Source organism: Haliotis rufescens, unplaced genomic scaffold (assembly GCF_023055435.1).
Source record: "Haliotis rufescens isolate VD_foot unplaced genomic scaffold, xgHalRufe1.0.p SCAF_2, whole genome shotgun sequence".
Taxonomy (NCBI): domain Eukaryota; kingdom Metazoa; phylum Mollusca; class Gastropoda; order Lepetellida; family Haliotidae; genus Haliotis; species Haliotis rufescens.
Genome location: NW_025963890.1, coordinates 51,581,752 through 51,603,349, shown reverse-complemented (window position 1 = coordinate 51,603,349; position 21,598 = coordinate 51,581,752). Strand labels below are relative to the sequence as shown.

The 21,598-nt window shown below is 40.1% G+C and overlaps 1 protein-coding gene across 2 annotated transcripts; it reads left to right on the top strand.

The window, feature by feature from the left end:
• The first annotated feature begins 495 nt into the window (after positions 1-495).
• On the top strand, positions 496-20,792 carry LOC124114366 (pancreatic lipase-related protein 2-like). Of its 2 annotated transcripts, none has more exons than XM_046474903.2 (7): positions 496-612; positions 10,278-10,573; positions 12,173-12,401; positions 13,491-13,607; positions 13,934-14,056; positions 15,120-15,353; positions 20,696-20,792. In XM_046474903.2, coding segments are annotated over exons 1-7 (1,044 nt in total). In that variant the 5' UTR covers positions 496-569; the 3' UTR covers positions 20,698-20,792. The 2 variants fall into 2 exon arrangements, with proteins under 2 accessions (XP_046330859.2, XP_046330860.2); XM_046474904.2 differs by lacking the exon at positions 20,696-20,792 and adding an exon at positions 20,582-20,605.
• Positions 20,793-21,598: the final 806 nt, after the last annotated feature.

Genomic DNA, 21,598 nt, shown 5'->3' with positions numbered 1-21,598 from the left:
GAGTGCATGGTGTGTGAATGCTGCCACTATTGTGAGTGCATGGTGTGTGAATGCTGCCACCATTGTGAGTGCATGGTGTGTGAATGCTGCCACTACTGTGAGTGCATGGTGTGTGAATGCTGCCATTATTGTGAGTGCATGGTGTGTGAATGCTGCCACTCCTGTGAGTGCATGGCGTGTGAATGCTGCCGCTGCTGTGAGTGCATGGTGTGTGAATGCTGCCGCCACTGTGAGTGCATGGTGTTTGAATGCTGCCACATTGTGATGTGTCCCCTCGGCGCAAGACCCTCACTCACACACTCACTCCAAGCTATGGCTGATTTAATCTAACGAATAATGTATTTGACCTGAGATATTAAAAACGCCACACTTCCCAGGACGAATTCGCTTACTTTCAGGACAGCCTCGCCTATTGTCTGGCAGAAAGAAAAAATGTCTCTCATGTCGTTAAAATTGAAAATTTGTACCAAGATATTATCTTGGCCTGGGGATGTCAGTGTGCCTTTAAGATCGCCGTCATATAACCGGCGTGACGACGCAACTCTTGCATTTCTCGGTCAGCTGTCGACATGCTTCTGGCACTGCTCCTCGCTCTGTGTGTTGGATCACAAGGTCAGTCTCGAATCTGTACATTTAGCAAAGTATCACAACAAAAATATGAGGATTGATAACGAAATGTATTAGGTTTTTTTCTTTACTGTTAATTTTTTCTATTTCGTGATTAGCATAACTAAGGTGAATTGTGTAAAGAGGTGATCCAGTACACCTTTGGTGACTGGAGTAAGAGGATATTTACTTCATATTGACACGTATGTAAATGATATTTGGTTCAATATTCAAAACACACATATGCGCATGGATCTATCCATGGAGCTATTTCTCTCGTTGTTTTTCTACGTGGCAGTAAGATCTGTACTTTCACCGACAAACAGTTGGTAAGGTTTGTTATTCTGCATTTTCTACACCGTCATTTGTTCTTCAACCGTCGCTGGTTTTGGAAATAGATAAATATAAAAAAACAGATCTGATTTTAATTTACAATGCAGGGAATATTCGCTAATACAAAACCCAACAGTTTTCTTGATATATTTGGTTATTGGTATAATTGTAGAGTAATTACATATCCCGTCCTATTGGTTTCACTGGGCCTTTTCGTAGAATAACCTCCTACCATTGACCTTCTACAAAAAGTCCATGGGTCTTCCAGAGGGAAACCAGCATAGTGGGTTTGACATGTTTTGAAAGTTTTACGTTATGGTTAAAACACGACTCTGAGGGTTTGGTTGAGATTGAAAACACGATGGGGAGGTGCAAACCCGAGGGTCGAAAGTGCCTCTGTCCCGGAGAAATTCCATAGACAGTCCCTCATTTGCACGCATATTCTGTAGATAGTCCCTCTGTCTCAGAGATATTCTACAGAATGCCGCTTCTGTCCCACGCATATTCCATAGAAAGACCCTCTGTCTCAGAGATATTCTACAGAATGCCGCTTCTGTCCCACGCATATTCCATAGAAAGACCCTCTGTCTCAGAGATATTCTACAGAATGCCGCTTCTGTCCCACGCATATTCCAAAGAAAGTCCCTCTGTCTCAGAGATATTCTACAGAATGCCGCTTCTGTCCCACGCATATTCCATAGAAAGTCCCTCTGTCTCAGAGATATTCTACAGAATGCCGCTTCTGTCCCACGCATATTCCATAAAAAGTCCCTCTGTCCAGAGATATTCTACAGAAGGCCCCTTCTGTCCCACGCATATTCCATAGAAAGACCCTCTGTCTCAGAGATATTCTACAGAAGGCCCCTTCTGTCACACGCATATTCCATAGAAAGTCCTTCTGTCTCAGAGATATTCTACAGAAGGCCCCTTCTGTCCCACGCACATTCCATAGAAAGCCCCTCATTCGCACGCATATTCAATAGAAATTCCTCATTCGCACGCATATTCAATAGAAAGTTCCTCTGTTCCAGGGAAATTCTGCAGAAAGCCCCTCTGTCTCAGAGATATTCCATAGACAGTCCCTCTGTCCCACGCATATTCTGTAGAAAGTCGCTGTCACACGCATAATCTGTAGACGTCCATCTGTACCACGCATATTCTGTAGAAGTCCCTCTGTACCACGCATATTCTGTAGAAAGTCGCTGTCCCACGCATATTCTAGAGAATGTCAGTCTGTACCACGCATATTCTGTAGACAGTCGCTGTCCCACGCATATTCTGTAGAAAGTCGCTGTCCCACGCATATTCTGTAGAAGTCCCTCTGTCCCACGCATATTCTGTGGAAAGTCGCTGTCCCACGCATATTCTAGAGAAAGTCCCTCTGTCCCACGCATATTCTGTAGAAGTCCCTCTGTGCCACGCATATTCTAGAGAATGTCAGTCTGGTTTGTCACCCTATCCCTATACGGTTCTTGTTTGTGCTCATGATGGAGTGGAAATCGTACAATTGACTTTGTTTTTTGGCAGAGATTTCTTATCAAAAAGGGTTTTGTCGCTTATATTCTATCCTTTACGTAAATACCTCAGAGATCTAATAGCAAGCAAATATAGTAGATTTTATATATATATATATATAAATTTACACTTTGGTGTGTTCGACACTGACGTCCATTGTGAGGTGACATTCACCACATGGGACTTCAGTTGCCGCACCCTCATCAGGGGAGATAACCCACATACCGCACCTCAGTAGATGGATCACCAGCAATGATGGTCAAGGTCGAGAAATTTGAATTGACTATCGAAACGTTCAATAAAATAAACCTACGTACCTGCAACGTGGGCAGATATTTATGTGGGTGCATGTGTAAGTGTGTCCGTCTAACAATTATGTGGTGAAGGTGGTGAATTGTTTAATAACATAAGGATCACATTTCAATCTTCCAATATATATACTTGATAAGAGCATAATCCCGTCAGATAAACGTTTTATATTACCCACATGTGGTGAGATACTGACCTTGTGTGACCTCGTATTTGTATCTGGATTAGACGTGAGCTCACTTCGGTCAGTCCATGATAGGTCCTAGATGAACCACGTGTGTCTTTCAACAAGCGCTAGGTGTAATCATGAATATATACACAGTTCTACTCAACATATACAAAAGTGTTCAACAAGCGCTCGGTGTAATCATGAATATATACACAGTTCTACTCAACATATACAAAAGTGTTCAACAAGCCCTAGGTGTAATCATGAATATATACACATTCTACTCAACATACACAGAAGTGGTCAACATATGCCTGGTGTAATCATGAACACATACACAGTTCTACTCAACATATACACAAGTGTTCCAGAAGCGCTAGGTGTAATCATGAATATATACACAGTTCTACTCAACATATACAGAAGTGTTCCAGAAGCGCTAGGTGTAATCATGAATATATACACAGTTCTACTCAACATATACAAAAGTGTTCCAGAAGCGCTAGGTGTAATCATGAATATATACACAGTTCTACTCAACATATACAAAAGTGTTCAACAAGCGCTCGGTGTAATCATGAATATATACACAGTTCTACTCAACATATACAAAAGTGTTCAACAAGCGCTCGGTGTAATCATGAATATATACACAGTTCTACTCAACATATACAAAAGTGTTCAACAAGCGCTAGGTGTAATCATGAATATATACACAGTTCTACTCAACATATACAAAAGTGTTCAACAAGCGCTAGGTGTAATCATGAATATATACACAGTTCTACTCAACATATACAGAAGTGGTCAACAAGCGCTAGGTGTAATCATGAATATATACACAGTTCTACTCAACATATACAGAAGTGGTCAACAAGCGCTAGGTGTAATCATGAATAGTTGTGCAGGGAATGTGGGTTCACTGACACCAAGACCAGATTCATACCCCAAAAATACTACCACAGAGGTAATTTTTTAAGCAAATTATGCAATGCAATCCAGTGATCGTCATGGATCAAGATGCATATCGAGGAAACAATGTATTCTTTTGATCGAATCTCCTGCTTAATTGCGTTGTATTTGTTGAGTTCTGACAAAACTAAATGAAACTCCTCCTCGGATATCTTGCAATCAGCTTGTGATATGATATTCAGTAACCATTCAATTTTTGTTTCGAGCGTAACATATTTATTGTTTTCGGCGTGAACAAGATTGTGTAAAGTGTTTTTATGGAGTCTACTAACGTAGACATAATTTAAATCCCCTAAATTAGGTGCTGGGACATAACGTGCTATGAATATAACTTCTTTCCACTTGTATACATTATCTTGTAAGTGTAAAGCATATAATATGCTCTAGATACCGGGTTTATCAAATCCTTCTGTGCCTCCAAGATCGGAAAGTGCAAATGTATTACATTGTCTGAGGTTATGCTTTCCAGGACCTGAAGAGTCAACCATTATTTATAATATGGAGTGACACACTCAAATATCCTAATTGTACAGGTTGATGTTTTACATCTAAAACAGAAATGTTGAGCTTTGTAATAATATCCCGCCTTAACTTCTTATACTGCAACGGTGAGAAAGATTCTGTTCTACCACTATTGTATTTTTCATCTTTGACTGAAATAGCTCTTAGCAGAGTTGAAGGACTTTTGAGTTGAATATTGTCTGTTGTACTAATCTGTTCAAGATGGATGCACAAATCTTGATAGGGAACTATATCGGGTAATTTAACTCCGTGCACTGTTGTGATGGCTGCCACTTCTCTTCTAATAAATCCCAGTGTATTTGCTAAGTCCCTAAGTCAAGTTTTTCAAAATAATTTTACTAACCCAGGAGTTGTAAGAGTTTATGAATCAATAAAATCTTATGTATGGGCAATCCTTGGTGCACAGTCACAAAGACAAACAGGAATAATTGGTTCTGGGACGTCGCTTGATGCACAAAAACAGTTTGTTGCAAAAGTAGAGGATGCTATTGCTTCACCAGTTGAAATACCATCTTCTATAAAGCGTTATCAAGATGTATTACACTACGCTCAATCAAAAGTAGACTATGTTTTGGTGGCAGGACTATACATGACTGTCTCCGAGTAGAATGGAACTTGAAATTGGTAATGTTGTAGGCCATAATAATAAAATTGTTATTGCTTACTTTCAACAAAAAACAGGTATAAATTCAGATATTAACACAGAATTTATACACAAAAAGTTACAGGCAAACAGGAAAAGTAAAACCACAGTCATCTTCAAAACCACAAGTTGTAAAGCCACATTTTATGGCCAAAAATCAACAATATATCAATGAAAAACAGTGCTTAAAGTAGGTAGAGTCACAGCGGGTTTACTCATGATTTGGATAAATAGTCTTTAGTGGCCACATACAACAGACCAGCAATCGCCACTATCACTGCCCACACGTATTGACTTAGCCAAGTGAAGTGGTGGTCTGGGCTAATAAATTCAAGAACTAGGATACAATGCTCCCTATTATACGAGGAAGTGCAGACGCGGCTTTCCAAGCGAGCTTTGCTAGTGCTTCTCCTAATGCTTTTAAATGCTTTTCTATCCACTCTTTTACACCATCCCTATCACTAGGTGGTGTGCCACCGCCTGTACCACCACCTCCAGTTAACGCGAGAGCCAAAGTTGATGTAATAAATCCCGATGCGGTTAAAATACTGGTAATGGTTATCCTCTGTTCTCTGAACAAGGTTTTAATTTTTTCAGCCAGTGTAGTATTATCATTGAGGAATTGATCAATAGTTTCTCAGATTCGACTGATTTGTGAACAAAGTGCTTCTCTATTAGTGGAAGCTGCTTCCAAACGGGCTGATCTTTCGTCTTCCAAGTTACGCAATCTTTCGAATTATAATATAACAAATCACAATACTGATTGGTTAACACGGCATTTGTTGCTAAGAAAAGGTTATATCCCTACGAATGTATGGATGATTGATCTAGATTCGACGAAACTAAATTACCACCCGTTGAATCCTTCTATAGAAACTGAACAGAATCTAAACTATCTGATGCTGATTATAAACACGCTGTAAATGTGTGGGATAAATTAGGCTGTAAGAATGTGGCGAATATCACGATCAGTACTTAAAAACAGATGTACTGTTACTTGCCAATATATTCGTGATATTTAGAAAGACATCTAGCATGGTACTATTCCAGTCCCGGACTATCGTGGGATGCATTGTTGAAGAAGACCGGTGTAGAACTAAAATTACTCACCGATTATGATATGCACTTGTTTGTTTAGAAAGGATTAAGAGGCCGTATATCAATGACGACGAAAAGGTATTGTAAGGCCAATAATATATTAGTGGAAGAATATGATTTGAGTAAACCTACTACACACATATTATATCTCGACGCCAACAATTTGTACAGATGGGCTAAGTGAGTGAGTGAGTGAGTATGGTTTTACGCCGCTTTTAGCAATATTCCAGCAATATCACGGCGGGGACACCAGAAATGGGCTTCACACATTGTACTAATGTCGGGAATCGAACCCGGGTCTTCGGCGTGACGAGCGAACGCTTTAACCACCAGGCTACCCGACCGCCCCAGATGGGCTAAGAGTCAACATTTACCCACGGACATTTTTGAGATGGTAAACAATATTGATGTGAATAATATTCCCACAGATTCCGATAAAGGGAACATACTAGGAGTTGACTTAGAAATATTCAATAGAGTTACACAAAAACCAAGTTATCCGCTAGCTCCCGAATGATTAATTTTTAATAGAGATTGGATATCAACATAACTTGATGGGAAAGACTAGGTAAGCTAATGTAGAAAAAACCCGTACCAAATTCTAGGATAAGACAAAATATATAATCCACAATAGAAATCTTCAGTTATATCTATCGTTAGGCATGAAACTAAAGAAAATACACAGAGTTCTTAAGTTTGATCAAAGCCCTTGGATGGAGCCATATATAAGGCTGAACACAGATTTAAGAAAGATGACTTCTAGTGATTTCGAAAAGAACATATATAAGCTCATGGATAACTCAGTATTTGGTAAAACTATGGATAATTTAAGGAAGCAAGTTGATGTTAAATTGGTCAGATCTAATGAGGAAGAAACTTACAGCTAGTCCAGCTTTTAACAGAACTAAGATATCTGATAACCACATAGCTGCATTACATATGCGGAAGTGTCACATTAAATTCAACAGACCAGTGTACGTTGGTATGAGTATTCTTGACTTATCAAAACACTCAATGTATGACTTTTATTACAATGAACTTAAGAAGCAATACGGTGATAGATGCGAGGTGTTATATACCGACACAGATTCTTTGAAATACAAACCAAGGATGTGTATAAAGAATTGGAAGAAAAATAGATATGTACGACACGAGCGGTTACCCAAAAGATAATCCATCGCACAGCGCAGTAAATAAAAGAGGTATTAGGTAAGATGAAAAATGAATGTGTTGGAACTCCTATTGCAGAATATGTTGGATTAAGACCTAAGATGTATTCTATAAAGAAGTCTGATAATGAGGAGATGAGAAAAGCTTAAGGCGTCAAGAAGTATGTGCAACAGTATAAAGAAGCATTATTCAATGTCAGAACATTCAAACATGAGATGAATACTTTAAGAAGTGACAATCACAGAATATATGGATTAAGAATGAACAAGACATCATTATCCCCCTTAGATACAAATAGATTGATTGATAAGGTCGGTGTAATACTGTATCGCTGGGAACAATGAGAAACTCTTCTCGTACAAATACTCTAGAAGTATTTGTTCTTTGCCTCTCCATGGTGCTGAAGATTCGGAAGTCACAGATTTCACTTTCACCACATCGGATGGTTTCTTCAATTATTTAGCGCTGATACAACAGCTGATAACCGTGACACCCATACCATTGGTCTTAATCAATCTGATTTCATTTCAATCCCATACTCATATTCAAACAAACGTTCTGCTTATGTCCTATCTTTCAACAATAGCTTGGCTATGGTGGTCCTCTTTTTCACCATGCCTAATTGCAACATCGTGCTTTGTTAATAGTTTAGATTGCTCCGATAAACTCGCGACCAGGATCTACTTGAAACAATTTATGCCATTTTAGTGGTCCGCGTTTATATACTGAATGAAAAGTTGTCATTTAAATATCTGGGGAATTTTTGTCAAAGTTTCTAAAATTTAACATTACCTTGTCCGGAAAAATGAAATTTGATGATAAAAAACCCAAAGCAGATGAAAATAAAACCGATCGCCTAATCGCATCACGGCAACGGCCATGGTAACCCGATGCATGTGAGTTCCGTGCAAATTTCTTGCCTTATAAAAATCCACCCAGATCATTCGTTATTGAATTGCTACCACATGCCAAAAATCAGTGACACCAAGCCCTTGGACGATTGCAAGCTGGACAAACCGCCTGGCCAGTAACCAATGAATTTCAAGTCCATGTAAGGACCATATACAGGCTCTAGCAACGGTACTAGACTACCAACACTATAGATGACCGACCACGTAGTGGAAGACGTTAGGATCGTCAGATTGTGCGACAGCATCTTCAAGATCGCCTTGTTACTGCTGGGAAACTGCTTAACAAATCATTGGGACACACCAGCAACACATTAGTGCAGACACCATGCGTCGACGATTGACGAGCAGACACCTCCACTGTCAGAGGCCACACCGAGGACCCATTCTGACACCACGTCATCACTGGGACCGTCTTCAGTGGGCAACACAGCACCAGCATTGGCGCCACCAGCCATGGAGAAGAGTCCTCTTCTCAGACGAGAGCCGTTACTGTATCTCAACAGCAGATGGCAGAGAGAGAGAGAGAGAGAGAGAGAGAGAGAGAGAGAGAGAGAGAGAGAGAGAGAGAGAGAGAGAGAGAGAGAGAGAGAGAGAGAGAGAGAGTCTGGCGACGATTATTCGGATGCTTGTGTTGTTGAGAGAGACTCTTGGGGTGGTCTGAGCATCATGGTGTGGGTTGAAATTGGTCAGCCCCGTTGTCTTCCAGAACATCGGTCCAGGGAGAGGCAATGGTGTCACAGCAGCTCGGTACAATGATCGAGTCTTGAGACCACACGCCATACCTCATTTGGCACGTCGCCGCAACCACGAGTTTCAGCAGGATAACGCCCGTGCCCACACTGCGAGAGAGAGACTTCCTCCAGCAGAATGGCATCAGAACCATGCAGTGGCCTGCCCTCAGTCCCGATTTAAATCCCATTGAGCACCTGTGGGATGAGATTCAAAGACAGCTGAATGACGTGCGACCAAGGCCAACAACTGCAGCTGAACTGGGTCAGCATTCCTCAGAGTGTTGGCTCAAGTGCCTATGACCTTCATCAATCACCGCATCCATTCAATGTATCGACGTTGCACGGCAGTTATCAATGCACATGGTGGACATACGTGATACTGACTTGTTTTGCCATTTTCTCAGAGACAAGTCTTGTGTTTCACTTTAAGAACATTTGGCACTTTAATTTCAACCTTGATGATCAGTTTTGCCAAGTTTCATCTTTTAAATATGTCTCAAAGTGTGTTTACATTGTTTGGACAAATAAGGTTTCTCATATATCTATCCATGGTGACGTTTCTTTTGAGGTTTAGTATATATGCGGACTAGTGGATTAGCTACTTCTGATGAATCTTTTGAGGTTAATGGTTCAGCCTACTTGTACCAACTAACCACATTCTGTACGGTTAAAGCATATTCATGTTTTGCGACTTACCTCATCATGTGGAAGAAAAAAGAGGTCAGTCTCATGAACTTCATCCGTTGTGAAAATATCAAACTTTTTCCTCCGTATATAATGCAGGGCTGGTAAGTATATTTGCCATATTGCTTGTTTCTTTAACTATGTTACCTTAGCCACTGCAACTAGTTTTTGTTTTGCCCCTATACCTTTCCAATATCCTCGCGGGCTATAGTAAATTTTATCCATTATTAATTAATATTGATCTTTCTTTAATACAATCATGACGATCATTTAATTGCATTGCATAATTTGCATAAAAAATGACCGCTGTAGTAACATTATTGGGGTATGAATCTGGTCTAGGTGGCAGTGAGCCAGAACCCCAATTCCCTATACTACTTGAATTCGGCAGATAAGGTCATGGTTCGTATGGTGTAAGCGCCGAGGTGGGTGTTCGTCAGATTATATAATAGTGTGTATGATGTACTGTAAGCGCCAATTGGGTGTTCAGCGGGTTAGGCAATGGGGTTTTGGAGTTAGCGCCGACATGACTTGTCTATAATGTTTCTAAGCATCATATAAGCGTCAATGCCGTGTTAAAAACTCGTTTCTTCTTTCCACCCATGTTGTTACAGGGTTCTTGTTGGTCACGAGGCGATGTTACGGCAAGTATGGATGTTTCACAAACCACAAGCCTTTCAACAACGCCAAGGGCTTTCTCCCAGAATCACCAGAAGACCAGGGAATTCAGTTCCTCCTCTACACGCGTAGAAATCCCACGCATGCCCAGATCCTGGACGAAGAACGGTTGCTCTCTGTGCAACAGTCTCATTTCAACCGGCACCACAAAACCCGAATGCTCATCCATGGCTTCACCGGAAGTGCCCACGATCAGTGGGTCCGCGACATGACACATGAGTTGCTGCAAAATGTAATTACAGTAAACTACGGTTATAACGAATTTCTTATTTTAGTTCGTTATAACCGTAGTTCGTTATAAGCGTGCTGGTTATAAACGTAGTTTACTGTACATTGCATAAACTACAGTTTTTTGATGATGTGCAAACCTTTGTTTAAACTATTTCCACTACACTTCCGAAGAAATATTATTTGGGTGAAAACTATCCAACAGTCCTCATAACAATAAAAAACCGATGCCTGATCTCGAAATCGAGGAAAATTGAAAGGTTGTTTTTACCGCTTCATTGTCGAATTTAACGCCATATCTTATATATTCCTGTACCGTCGTGAATTATGCTTTTGCCGCCACCTCATGAAGAAATGGTGACCAATAACTGGTCAGGAGGGTTGAAAAACGCCCAAGATACATAACTAACATGTGATGAACTGAGCTTCTCCGGCTAAGTTCATAGATTAGACTCCTAATGAAACACCAGTTCACGTCTTGAACGTCTTGACGATTGGTGTCATCACTGATTTTTAGTGATTCATTAACATTATGATGACCACATTGCCTTATGGACTCGGCAGTTATTCGAAATTGATTATTGTCTGCCTTGAACGTTTTGAATGTTTCATAATGCCAGCACCAAAGCCTTCGTCAAGGCGACCGATTAAAACATGTTGAATATCGCATTGTGGTGGTATGACACGAACGTCATCGTCATGTTGACGCGATTATAACAAGCTGACTGTAGTGTTGTTGTAGGTTGAGAGGAACGTTATGGCAGTGGTCACTGTAACAGCGATCATAACATGTTGATCGTCATGTGTGTGGAGGTTGACGGTAAAGTTACTGCAATCGTCACTGTAACAGCGATTATAACATGTTGATCGTCATGCTGGTGTAGGTTGACAGGAAAGTTATAGCAATCGTCATGGTTACAGCGATCATAACATGTTGATCGTCATGCTGGTGTAGGTTGACAGGAAAGTTATTGCAATCGTCATGGTTACAGCGATCATAACATGTTGATCGTCATGCTGGTGTAGGTTGACAGGAAAGTTATTGCAATCGTCATGGTTACAGCGATCATAACATGTTGATCGTCATGCTGGTGTAGGTTGACAGGAAAGTAATTGCAATCGTCATGGTTACAGCGATCATAACATGTTGATCGTCATGCTGGTGTAGGTTGACAGGAAAGTTATTGCAATCGTCATGGTTACAGCGATCATAACATGTTGATCGTCATGCTGGTGTAGGTTGACAGGAAAGTTATTGCAATCGTCATGGTTACAGCGATCATAACATGTTGATCGTCATGCTGGTGTAGGTTGACAGGAAAGTTATTGCAATCGTCATGGTTACAGCGATCATAACATGTTGATCGTCATGCTGGTGTTGTTTGACAGGAAATTTATTGCAATCGTCACTGTAACAGCCATTATAACATGTTGATCGTCACGCTGTTATAGGGGCACATAAATCACAGTGACAAAATTATAGTAGTATAACATCATCACGAGCATGATGTGCTGACCAGAATTGTGATGTAGAGGGCTGTGAACGTCATTGCCATCGTTATGGTGAAGCTATTATGTCAAATTGACCGTCACGATGTTGCAGGAGGACATGAACGTCATCGCCGTCAACTGGGAGAAAGGAGCAGATAAGATCAATTATTTTCACGTCGCTGCTAACACCAGAGTCGTCGGTGCCGTTACTGCTGAACTGGTCAAGACCCTCCACTCTGTCGGCGCCGCCTACTCCAACTTCCACCTCATCGGTCACAGCCTTGGCTCCCATATCAGCGGCTACGTCGGCGAGATTGTTCACGGACTCGGCAGAATCACTGGTATGAAGTGTTCTCGGTTTCTTTCTTGTTTTAATTTGAGATTTTACTCTCTTGCCACTTGCTGTAGTCTAATGTGAGTAGAAAGAATCAGATAAGAAAAGGTCTATCACTCATTGCACTACTATATATGGATTGGTAAGTATGTTTCAGGCTAAGCCCCTCTCAATCTTTTCCTTGCTTCCTCGGTATCTTTCTATTCTCTCTACCGTCGCCATACATTTGTTAAAGTTATGTTTCTAGTAAAGGTGATATGCATTCAATACTTTTACAGCTACGTAATAATGTGACCATATCATATTTTCTATTGCATTCATCATTGCTGCGTTTATTTATTGTCAGGCATGAATTACCTCAAGTCGTAGATGTGTGTTTCCACTATGTAGAACCTCAAGCCGAAGATGTGTGTTTCTACTATGTAGTACCTCAAGTCGTAGATGTGTGTTTCTACTATGTAGTACCTCAAGTCGTAGATGTGTGTTTCTACTATGTAGTACCTCAAGCCGTAGATGTGTGTTTCTACTATGTAGTACCTCAAGTCGTAGATGTGTGTTTCTACTATGTAGTACCTCAAGTCGTAGATGTTTGTTTCTACTGTGTAGTACCTTAAGTCGTAGATGTGTGTTTCTACTATGCAGTACCTCAAGTCGTAGATGTGTGTTTCCACTATGTAGAACCTCAAGCCGAAGATGTGTGTTTCTACTATGTAGTACCTCAAGTCGTAGATGTGTGTTTCTACTATGTAGTACCTCAAGTCGTAGATGTGTGTTTCTACTATGTAGTACCTCAAGCCGTAGATGTGTGTTTCTACTATGTAGTACCTCAAGTCGTAGATGTGTGTTTCCACTATGTAGTACCTCAAGTCGTAGATGTTTGTTTCTACTGTGTAGTACCTTAAGTCGTAGATGTGTGTTTCTACTATGCAGTACCTCAAGTCGTAGATGTGTGTTTCTACTATGCAGTACCTCAAGCCGTAGATGTGTGTTTCTACTATGTAGTACCTCAAGCCGTAGATGTGTGTTTCTACTATGTAGTACCTCAAGTCGTAGATGTGTGTTTCTACTATGTAGTACCGCAAGCTTTCCTTCCCAGGCCTCGATCCAGCAGGTCCTTTGTTTGAGAACTTTGATCCTGTTGTCCGTCTTGACCCAACTGATGCCAACTTCGTGGACGTCATCCACACCGACGCCGAGTCACTGCTGCAGCTAGGTACATGTTGACTATCATCAGTGTAGAATTTACCAAATGGTATGTCTGATACCCTGAATAGTGTATCTAGATTCCTGTCATGTACTTATTGAGTTTATCATCCTACATTCTCACTTATGAAATCTGAAGCAGACTTTAACATTAATCTTCAATTCTAACCTACATGACGTTGATAAATCTTAATTATTTAATGCATTACGGCATAACTGTCTCAATTATGCAAGTCGTATTATTTCTTGGTTGAACAGTTAAATCGTGTTAGGTTTCTTTGGGTTATTGTTGAGGTTGAAACAGCACGCGTGAGCTCAGTTGTCTGTCTGTCGCAGGTCTTGGAATGATGAAGGCAATCGGTGACGCCGACTACTACCCTAACGGCGGAGTAGACCAGCCTGGGTGCCCACGACATCATGGCCACCATTTCATCAATCTCATCACTGGCAGTTTTCCGAGTAATAATACACATTTACTCTCAAAGAAAACCCCTGAGTAGATGAATTTTCACACATTTAAAGTAGAATGACCCATCAAATGCGACATCATTTGCAGTTAAATCTCACAATAAGAAAGTCGGAATCGCAGTAACCAGAAATAAAAGTCAGTGATTACGTCAGTTCGCAAGTGGGCGTACCACTTTATGAATCTGAAATTGCTCTGCACCTTTTTGGGATGGAGGAAGCCTTTGGTTCCGAGACGTGGAATCCAAGCCCACTCGTCCTGCAATGTGTGTGACGTTGCTCTGAGGTGGCGGTTGACGTTGACGTACCTGTCTATTGAGTTCACTACACATGTTCTTTTGGGTTTAAGATATGGCATTTTCGAAGGCAATGGGAGAACTGTAATATCTCATTCTGTAGACAGTCAACAATAACACATAAAGTATGTGGCCTGGCATTATCTGGAACAATTCGACCTGGCTATCAATAATCGGAACATTTGAGGATGTAAGATTTCAACCCTGTAGGTGTAACTGTGGAATTCCCCCGTAAGTGCATAAGGTTTGATCTCTTTGTGTCGGAGTGAGTGAGTGAGTATGGTTTTACGCCGCTTTTAGCAATATTCCAGCAATATCACGGCGGGGGACACCAGAAATGGGCTTCACACATTGTACCCATGTCGGGAATCGAACCCGGGTCTCCGGCGTGACGAACGGACGCTTTAACCACTAGGCTACCCGACCGCCCGGCAATGTTTGAGTCTGACGTGTTTAACCCATGGAGAGCACACCGTCGTTGATCGCACCGTACTTTCAGGATGAAACGCATAGAAAGAGTTTTTACGGTGCGGTCAGCAATATGTTATGAATATCACAGTGGGCTGACCGATATATAGCAACAGATCAACGAAGAAAAGCCACACAGCTACACCACTCCAAACAATGTAATCATTGTCAATATTTGAATCCTGGTATTAAAATATCTGTGGTGAATGGATGGTCTTTGATGACAGTTCATATTCCTGATACAGGACATTCACCAACAAATTATTTAAATCAAATCTCATTGTTTATTTCAGAGTTGACTGACGGCGCCGCCTGCAGCCACAACCGCGCAGTCTCCTTCTTCATCTCCTCCATCAACAACCGCTGCCAGTACACCTCCCACCCATGTGTCAATCAGAACACATACGACAGAGGTCACTGCAACACGTGTGCCCCACACGGCTGCCAACACATGGGGTATCACGCCTCCCCGGCGCACCATGGCCGCTTCTACCTCAAAACATCAGCACAGGCTCCGCACTATTGCTGTGAGTTTTATCACTGTTTGTGAGTGAGTGAGTTGTTCAGTGAGTGAGTGAGTGAGTGAGTGAGATTTGGCTTCAGGGTGGAGTGAGTGAGTGATGCGAAAATTACTAAAATACTGAATAAAATGTGATGTTGAAGAAGCAAATACCTGAGACAGAAAAAGGAGACCATTTCATTATCCTAATTAGCTAATTCGTTGTAGATATAAATCAGTACAGGAAACGATATCATCGACAAACCTGTATGCATCACAGTGAAAACAGAAATGACTCTTGGGATTATTCTGAGTGGGCATACATCTTAATCAAACAATGTCTAAATCTATACAGCTCTTACCATGTTAAAACCTATCTATTGACTGTAGTTATTAAACAGAACGACGAATGACATCACCGACAAAACTGTATGCAATAAAGTGAAAAAAAGAAATATGGACCCACATGTTCTTATCTCTTCAAAGAGATGTGTCTGGGTGGGCCACGCTTTTGAAAACTGAGTAAATCTACTTGTCATTCCCCTCACAAACAACGAATGAAAGATCTTCACAGTAAGTAAGCAATAACATATTCTGCAAATGAAACTAACAAATTTTATTCATTCAAAACAAAGCCAAAAGACTCATCATATTATTATCTCCAACAGTTGTATGGTCTGGAGCTACGACCTATACATGTGACATCAGTGGCAATATAACAATGACATTTAGTTCATTGAGTATGTCTAGTTTTGTTATGAATCAACAACGTGCCGCAATATCATCAGTGATCACAATACCAGGTTTTTTATGGGAAATTTGTTTCATTTTATTTTTACAAATAAGGAACTCACACGTGAAGCATCATCTTTACATATTGACAGTTAACGTCCACACATATCTTAAATATATAGAAACAGTAACAAATTAAATAATGCCATCATTACAAACAAAACACCTAGTATGGGTATGTTATCGGGAACTGTAGTGTAATGAATATTTCACACTGAATCCGTGAAACACAATTTAGGCAATTTCAATTATCTGCACAGATGATGAAGTTTTTGTAACACTATCACGGGTAGTGTTGTCAAACTGTTGATAGGAACTATATGATTCATGTATATGCCCACCATGATATTTGTGAAATGTCAATTACATCATAAACATTTTATAGAGTAACAGTGTCACAATAACTGATGCTATTTTCATAATAATCTGAGATCGAAACATTTCTATTTTTTTTTTTAAAATGCATGAGGCACAATGGGAAAATTGATAACATAGATAGTCAATAGATAACGTTCTCATCAAGACATCAGAAATGATCAAATTAGGTTGATGTTCGCACACATGTGTACTATTTGGTAAGAAGGCAAAGAATGAGATTAATATACACGCATCTGTTTTGTTCCATCGGATGGTAATCCCATCAAGATGAGCAACTAGCTGTTCTTTTGGGGTACCATGCATTAACCTAAACTTTGCCATAGCATTGCCCCTCAAATCCCTCAGTGGAATTTGTATCAGCCCCAGTTTCGGGGTTCACATTACCATCCGTGTGTCATGTTCATACTCTGCTTTTTGTAGACCAATATATGATTTAAATTAATCCGTAATTTTTGTGTACTTCAACATGGGCATGAGTGTTGGCTAGGGAATGTCTGTTCTTTTGACATGAATATTAATAAGTAGAACCATTTTACGTTGTCTATCAATAAGACCAACGATCCAGAAGTTTGTTATACTCTGACTGGAATCCATTCTGTAATTTCTCTTCCTTCTTCCGTTTACTTTCATCCATTACCACCTCATTACCAACACCCCGAAGAATAACAGGAACCTCCAGAAGGGATCTTGATATTAAGTCACGGTATAAATTATACCAGTTATAAACAGTGTTCTCACACACGCACAATATTTTTACAGTGATGTGACCTGGAATGTCATGGCAAGCAAAGATACAAAATCATTAACAGTGTGACAAGTAAGGTTTTCTTGCCTTCCAGGAAACTTCCAAATCTCACACGTTTACAGGTTCTACATTTTGTGCAATGCCACACATAACCATCTAAGGCATGGACATATTACATTTATGAACTCCATTGTTGAGGCTATCAGATTGTTTTCTGTCATAAAATCAAAGGTCTTTTCCAAGTCATTACATAATGCACCAATCTGAATTAAATGATGTTTCAACATATAGAATGTCCAGAGACATACTTGAATGGCTTCAAGGCTAACCAACAACTGTATGGCTTAAAGTAACAACAGTGCACAAAGGTGACTCTACCCACCAGAACAATCTTCCAACTAAGGTTAATCAATCAAACCTTCTCACAAGTAGAATATTGAATCCTCCATGGGAAATACTTGCCAACTGGAACATCGTGTAGCTGTTCCCAAAAGATACGTTGGACTGAGTCATCAAGAAATGGTACATCTTCTGAAGAATTTGAAGCAATGCTGTTCACAAAATTAGTGTGGGTAAATATGACAATCTCGGTTTTGTAAGATTTGTTCTTTCTTTACCACCAAACTACAGTAAACTACGGTTAAAACGAACACGCTTATAACGAACTGACGGATATAACGAACTTACTTTTTGGTCCCGACTATTTGCTGTAGTTATGCTGTATATATGCTTATAACGAACTACGGTTATTAGTCCCTTTGAGTTCGTTATAACCGTAGTTTACTGTAGCAACTATTTAATTCTTACCTCTTTGGTAGGCAAATCCTCGGCCACACACCTTAGTTCACTTAAATGAACTGACACAAACATTATTACTTTTATCATGAATAGCAGACACAAATACTAGCACCAAGTTCCTCATACTTTTCACGAAATCCACACAAGTAGTTGGTTAAAAGAGTCCGGATAGTTAATTCAGTTGTATTCTTAGGTGGATACCGAAATGTCAGATGAATATAGAATTTCAAAGTAAGAATGTTCATAGAAAACACTGCATTCAGAGTATTTCTTTTATAGGTCCTTTTGTTGAAGGTTTTCTGTCGTGGTTAGGGTTAGGGCTAGGGTTAATGTTAGGGTTAGGGTTAACACAAGACATCTAAATCAAGTACAGGATATAGTGGTTTTAACTATATAGGGTATATAAGTGTTTGTTTACCTCTTCCTGAAATCCTCAAAAGGGACAAAGCTTTCTTCAGATATAAATCCACAGAAATTGCAGAATCTGTCCTTATTTTTGATGATGAATATTAATATTAATGAGCCCATGGCCTTGTTTTGCGGGACAAGTTTGCGTGTCGTTTGCGTGTCGTTTGCTTGTGTTTTACTTTATTGGTGCTTTTAGTCAAAAAGTGACCCTTAGATTGAGTAAAGAAGTAATTATTTTTGCAAGTATCTTTGATTTCATGTCGACCAAGTTCGAATGTGTGCCCACTTTCGCCCGTATGATTAGTGAGATGGAGACAGCTCCCTTGAAAAAACTGACAAAAAGATTCGCCGTGAGTGAGTGAGTGAGTGAGTGTTGTGTTACGCAACAGTCAACAATATTCAATTATATTCCATTCATAACACCGTAGACCCGTGAAGATCCGGGGTAGAAAATTTTCAGCAAACCAAGGTTGCGGAAAAGGGTTATACTTGTCGTAAGAGGCGACTAGCGGGATTGGGTGGTCAGGCTCGCTGACTTGGTTGACATGTCATTGTATCCCCATTGCGTGGATCGATGCTCATGACATTAATCACTGGTTTGTCTGGTCCAGACTCGATTATTTAAATATAGCTGGAATAATAGTGAGTGCGGCGTTTAACAACAAACAAATAAACAAATCATAACGCCGTACCCCGTGAGTAATTGGATCTCGATCAGGCAAAGAAATGAATGAAAGCACAAACAGGAAGTTACGTCATTGGGATACGATGACACGTCCGGCATTACTCTAAAGTAATTGAATGTTTTAAAGTGGTGCAGTAGACCGTGAACACACTTTGGCTGCTGTAATGTAAGTATTTTTATGCATTACCATGTGTATGTGGATAAGTTTTGTGATGCCAGTTGGACTGTCAGAAACGTTTGACGAAATCAAACTTCTGTGTTCATATTTAAAACAGACAATACGACTTTAACATCGGAATATATGTTCTTATGCAATAACATTCGAATTATTGTTTACAGTGGAACATCGTTTGATTGTGAATGTGATATTTCCTGACTTTGGAAAGTAAAATATATTTTTACATATATTATACATCTTATCAGTACTTGAGTTAATGTCCAACGATATGCACTTGTCACCATGTTCAAATGCTTAACTTTGAAAACTTTGGTAAGGCCTTGAATGCTATAACCCTGATCAAAGAACTTTTGAGAAGAAGTCGTATGACGTTCTTTGAAATCCTCGTAGTAAGGTCGTGATAGATTCTAACTTTAAAAAATTGAGAAAAGAAGACATCTAAAGCTGTAGCTGTTTGAACACTACTCGACATGAAGATGAGTATTGGAAAGTTGAAAACACACCTCTTATGTAGAGTCTTTATGCACTGGGCTTTGAGTGTATTTTGCCAGTCCAAGCAGAAATTCTTTCTCGTGTGCAGAAAGAAACAGATCCACAAGAAGGGGAGCACAATTAGTGTCCATGGGGAACCTACTTCTTGCAAATGTCTTATCCACAAATTGAGGTCGTCAATCACTCAAGCATTTCACATATTGTTTTCTCCTAACATTTTATACTCTTGAAGATCCGGGTTATGAGTTGTCTTCAACAATCCATGCTTGTGGGAAAGAGGCGACTAACAGGATTGGGCGGTCAGACTTGCTCTCGTTGATGCATGTATCGCATCCCATTTGAATATATCAATGCTTATGATGTCATTCTCATGATTGTCTGATCCAGTCACGGTTATTTACAGAACGCCGTCATAGCTGGAATATTGCCGAGTTAAACAACATACAGAAAGTAGTAAACTTCAAATGAGATTTGCTTTAGATTTTGACAAATTGACCTCAACCTTTGAAGATGAGGATGTAACCACATCTATGGTCATCACGTTCAGTGAAACATTCCCTGTGGATACAGGAATGCTGTTTCTCCTTGAGACATTTGATCGGTTTGGTATATGAACAGTAGAATTCAAAACGTCAAAGCCAATGGATGGGGTTTACTCAAATATACTTTTGCAATTTTATTCATAAACGTCCCTTTTCGCTTTTCTTGCCGGGAACTAAAAGGGAATTAGGCGTGAACGTCTAAATACATCATGATATCGTCATCTTTCCCTTTACACAGGAGCACCAGGCGTGTAGGTCTATATGGATCATGATATCCCCATCTTTCTCGTTATAGGAGCACCAGGCGTGTAGGTCTATATGGATAATACTATCCCCATCTTTCTGGTTACAGGAGCACCAGGCGTGTACGTCACTGTACTAGATGAAGTCGGCATCAAGCAGTACAATTACAAGTGCAGAAAATAAAAATGTACACATGTTTGAAACGAGTAGCTTTTCCGTCATTCTTTTCAATATCAGATACATTCAGCGCACAACAATCAGACATCAGGTAATATTGGATAATTAGAAATGTGCGAGTCTTGCGTAAACAAATAAGGTGAATCGACAGATCTCAGCAGTATAATGTAAAGAGGTGATCTCCAAATAGAATTAGTTCGTTGAAAATAATATTCTAAAATCGGTAAATGACCACACAAGATCAATGAACCATCAATAATACAGATGAAATGCCAAAACGTCAACGCCCCACAACAACCAGTCTCCAACAAAAGGGGCAATACAGTGGGAGATATGTGGCAGCAGCAATAATTACAAGAGTGCCTTATCACGAAAGCCTCTTAGCTACCGCCTCCTTGTCTCCACGACCTAGTGTAGGACGTGGTAAGCTGGTTACAAGTGCCCCTTACCTATCGTATGGGGTGTAAAGTTAGAAGGTCTTTTTTCACAACTATTTAAGTGGTGGTTTACGACGTGGTCTATCAGGTCGTAGCTGAGCGACTTTCGTGAAATGGGGGCCAGGCCCTTGACCTTAAGTTAGTGCACACGTGAATGTGCGGAATATGTCAGAAACGTAACTTCTCGAATGAGCAAGGCTGCCATGTCCGTATCCACAGCAAGCGCAGATAAATCTAAGAACAAATAAATCAAGCATTCAACCGCCATTTAATAAATGCACATGTGTGCACAGTCTGACCTTTCAGCAGCAATAAATACAAAAAGTTGACCTGCTTAGCCAGTTCCTTTTCCGAGTTCAGTAAGCAGAACATATTACCCCCAGTCCCGCACTTGCTTG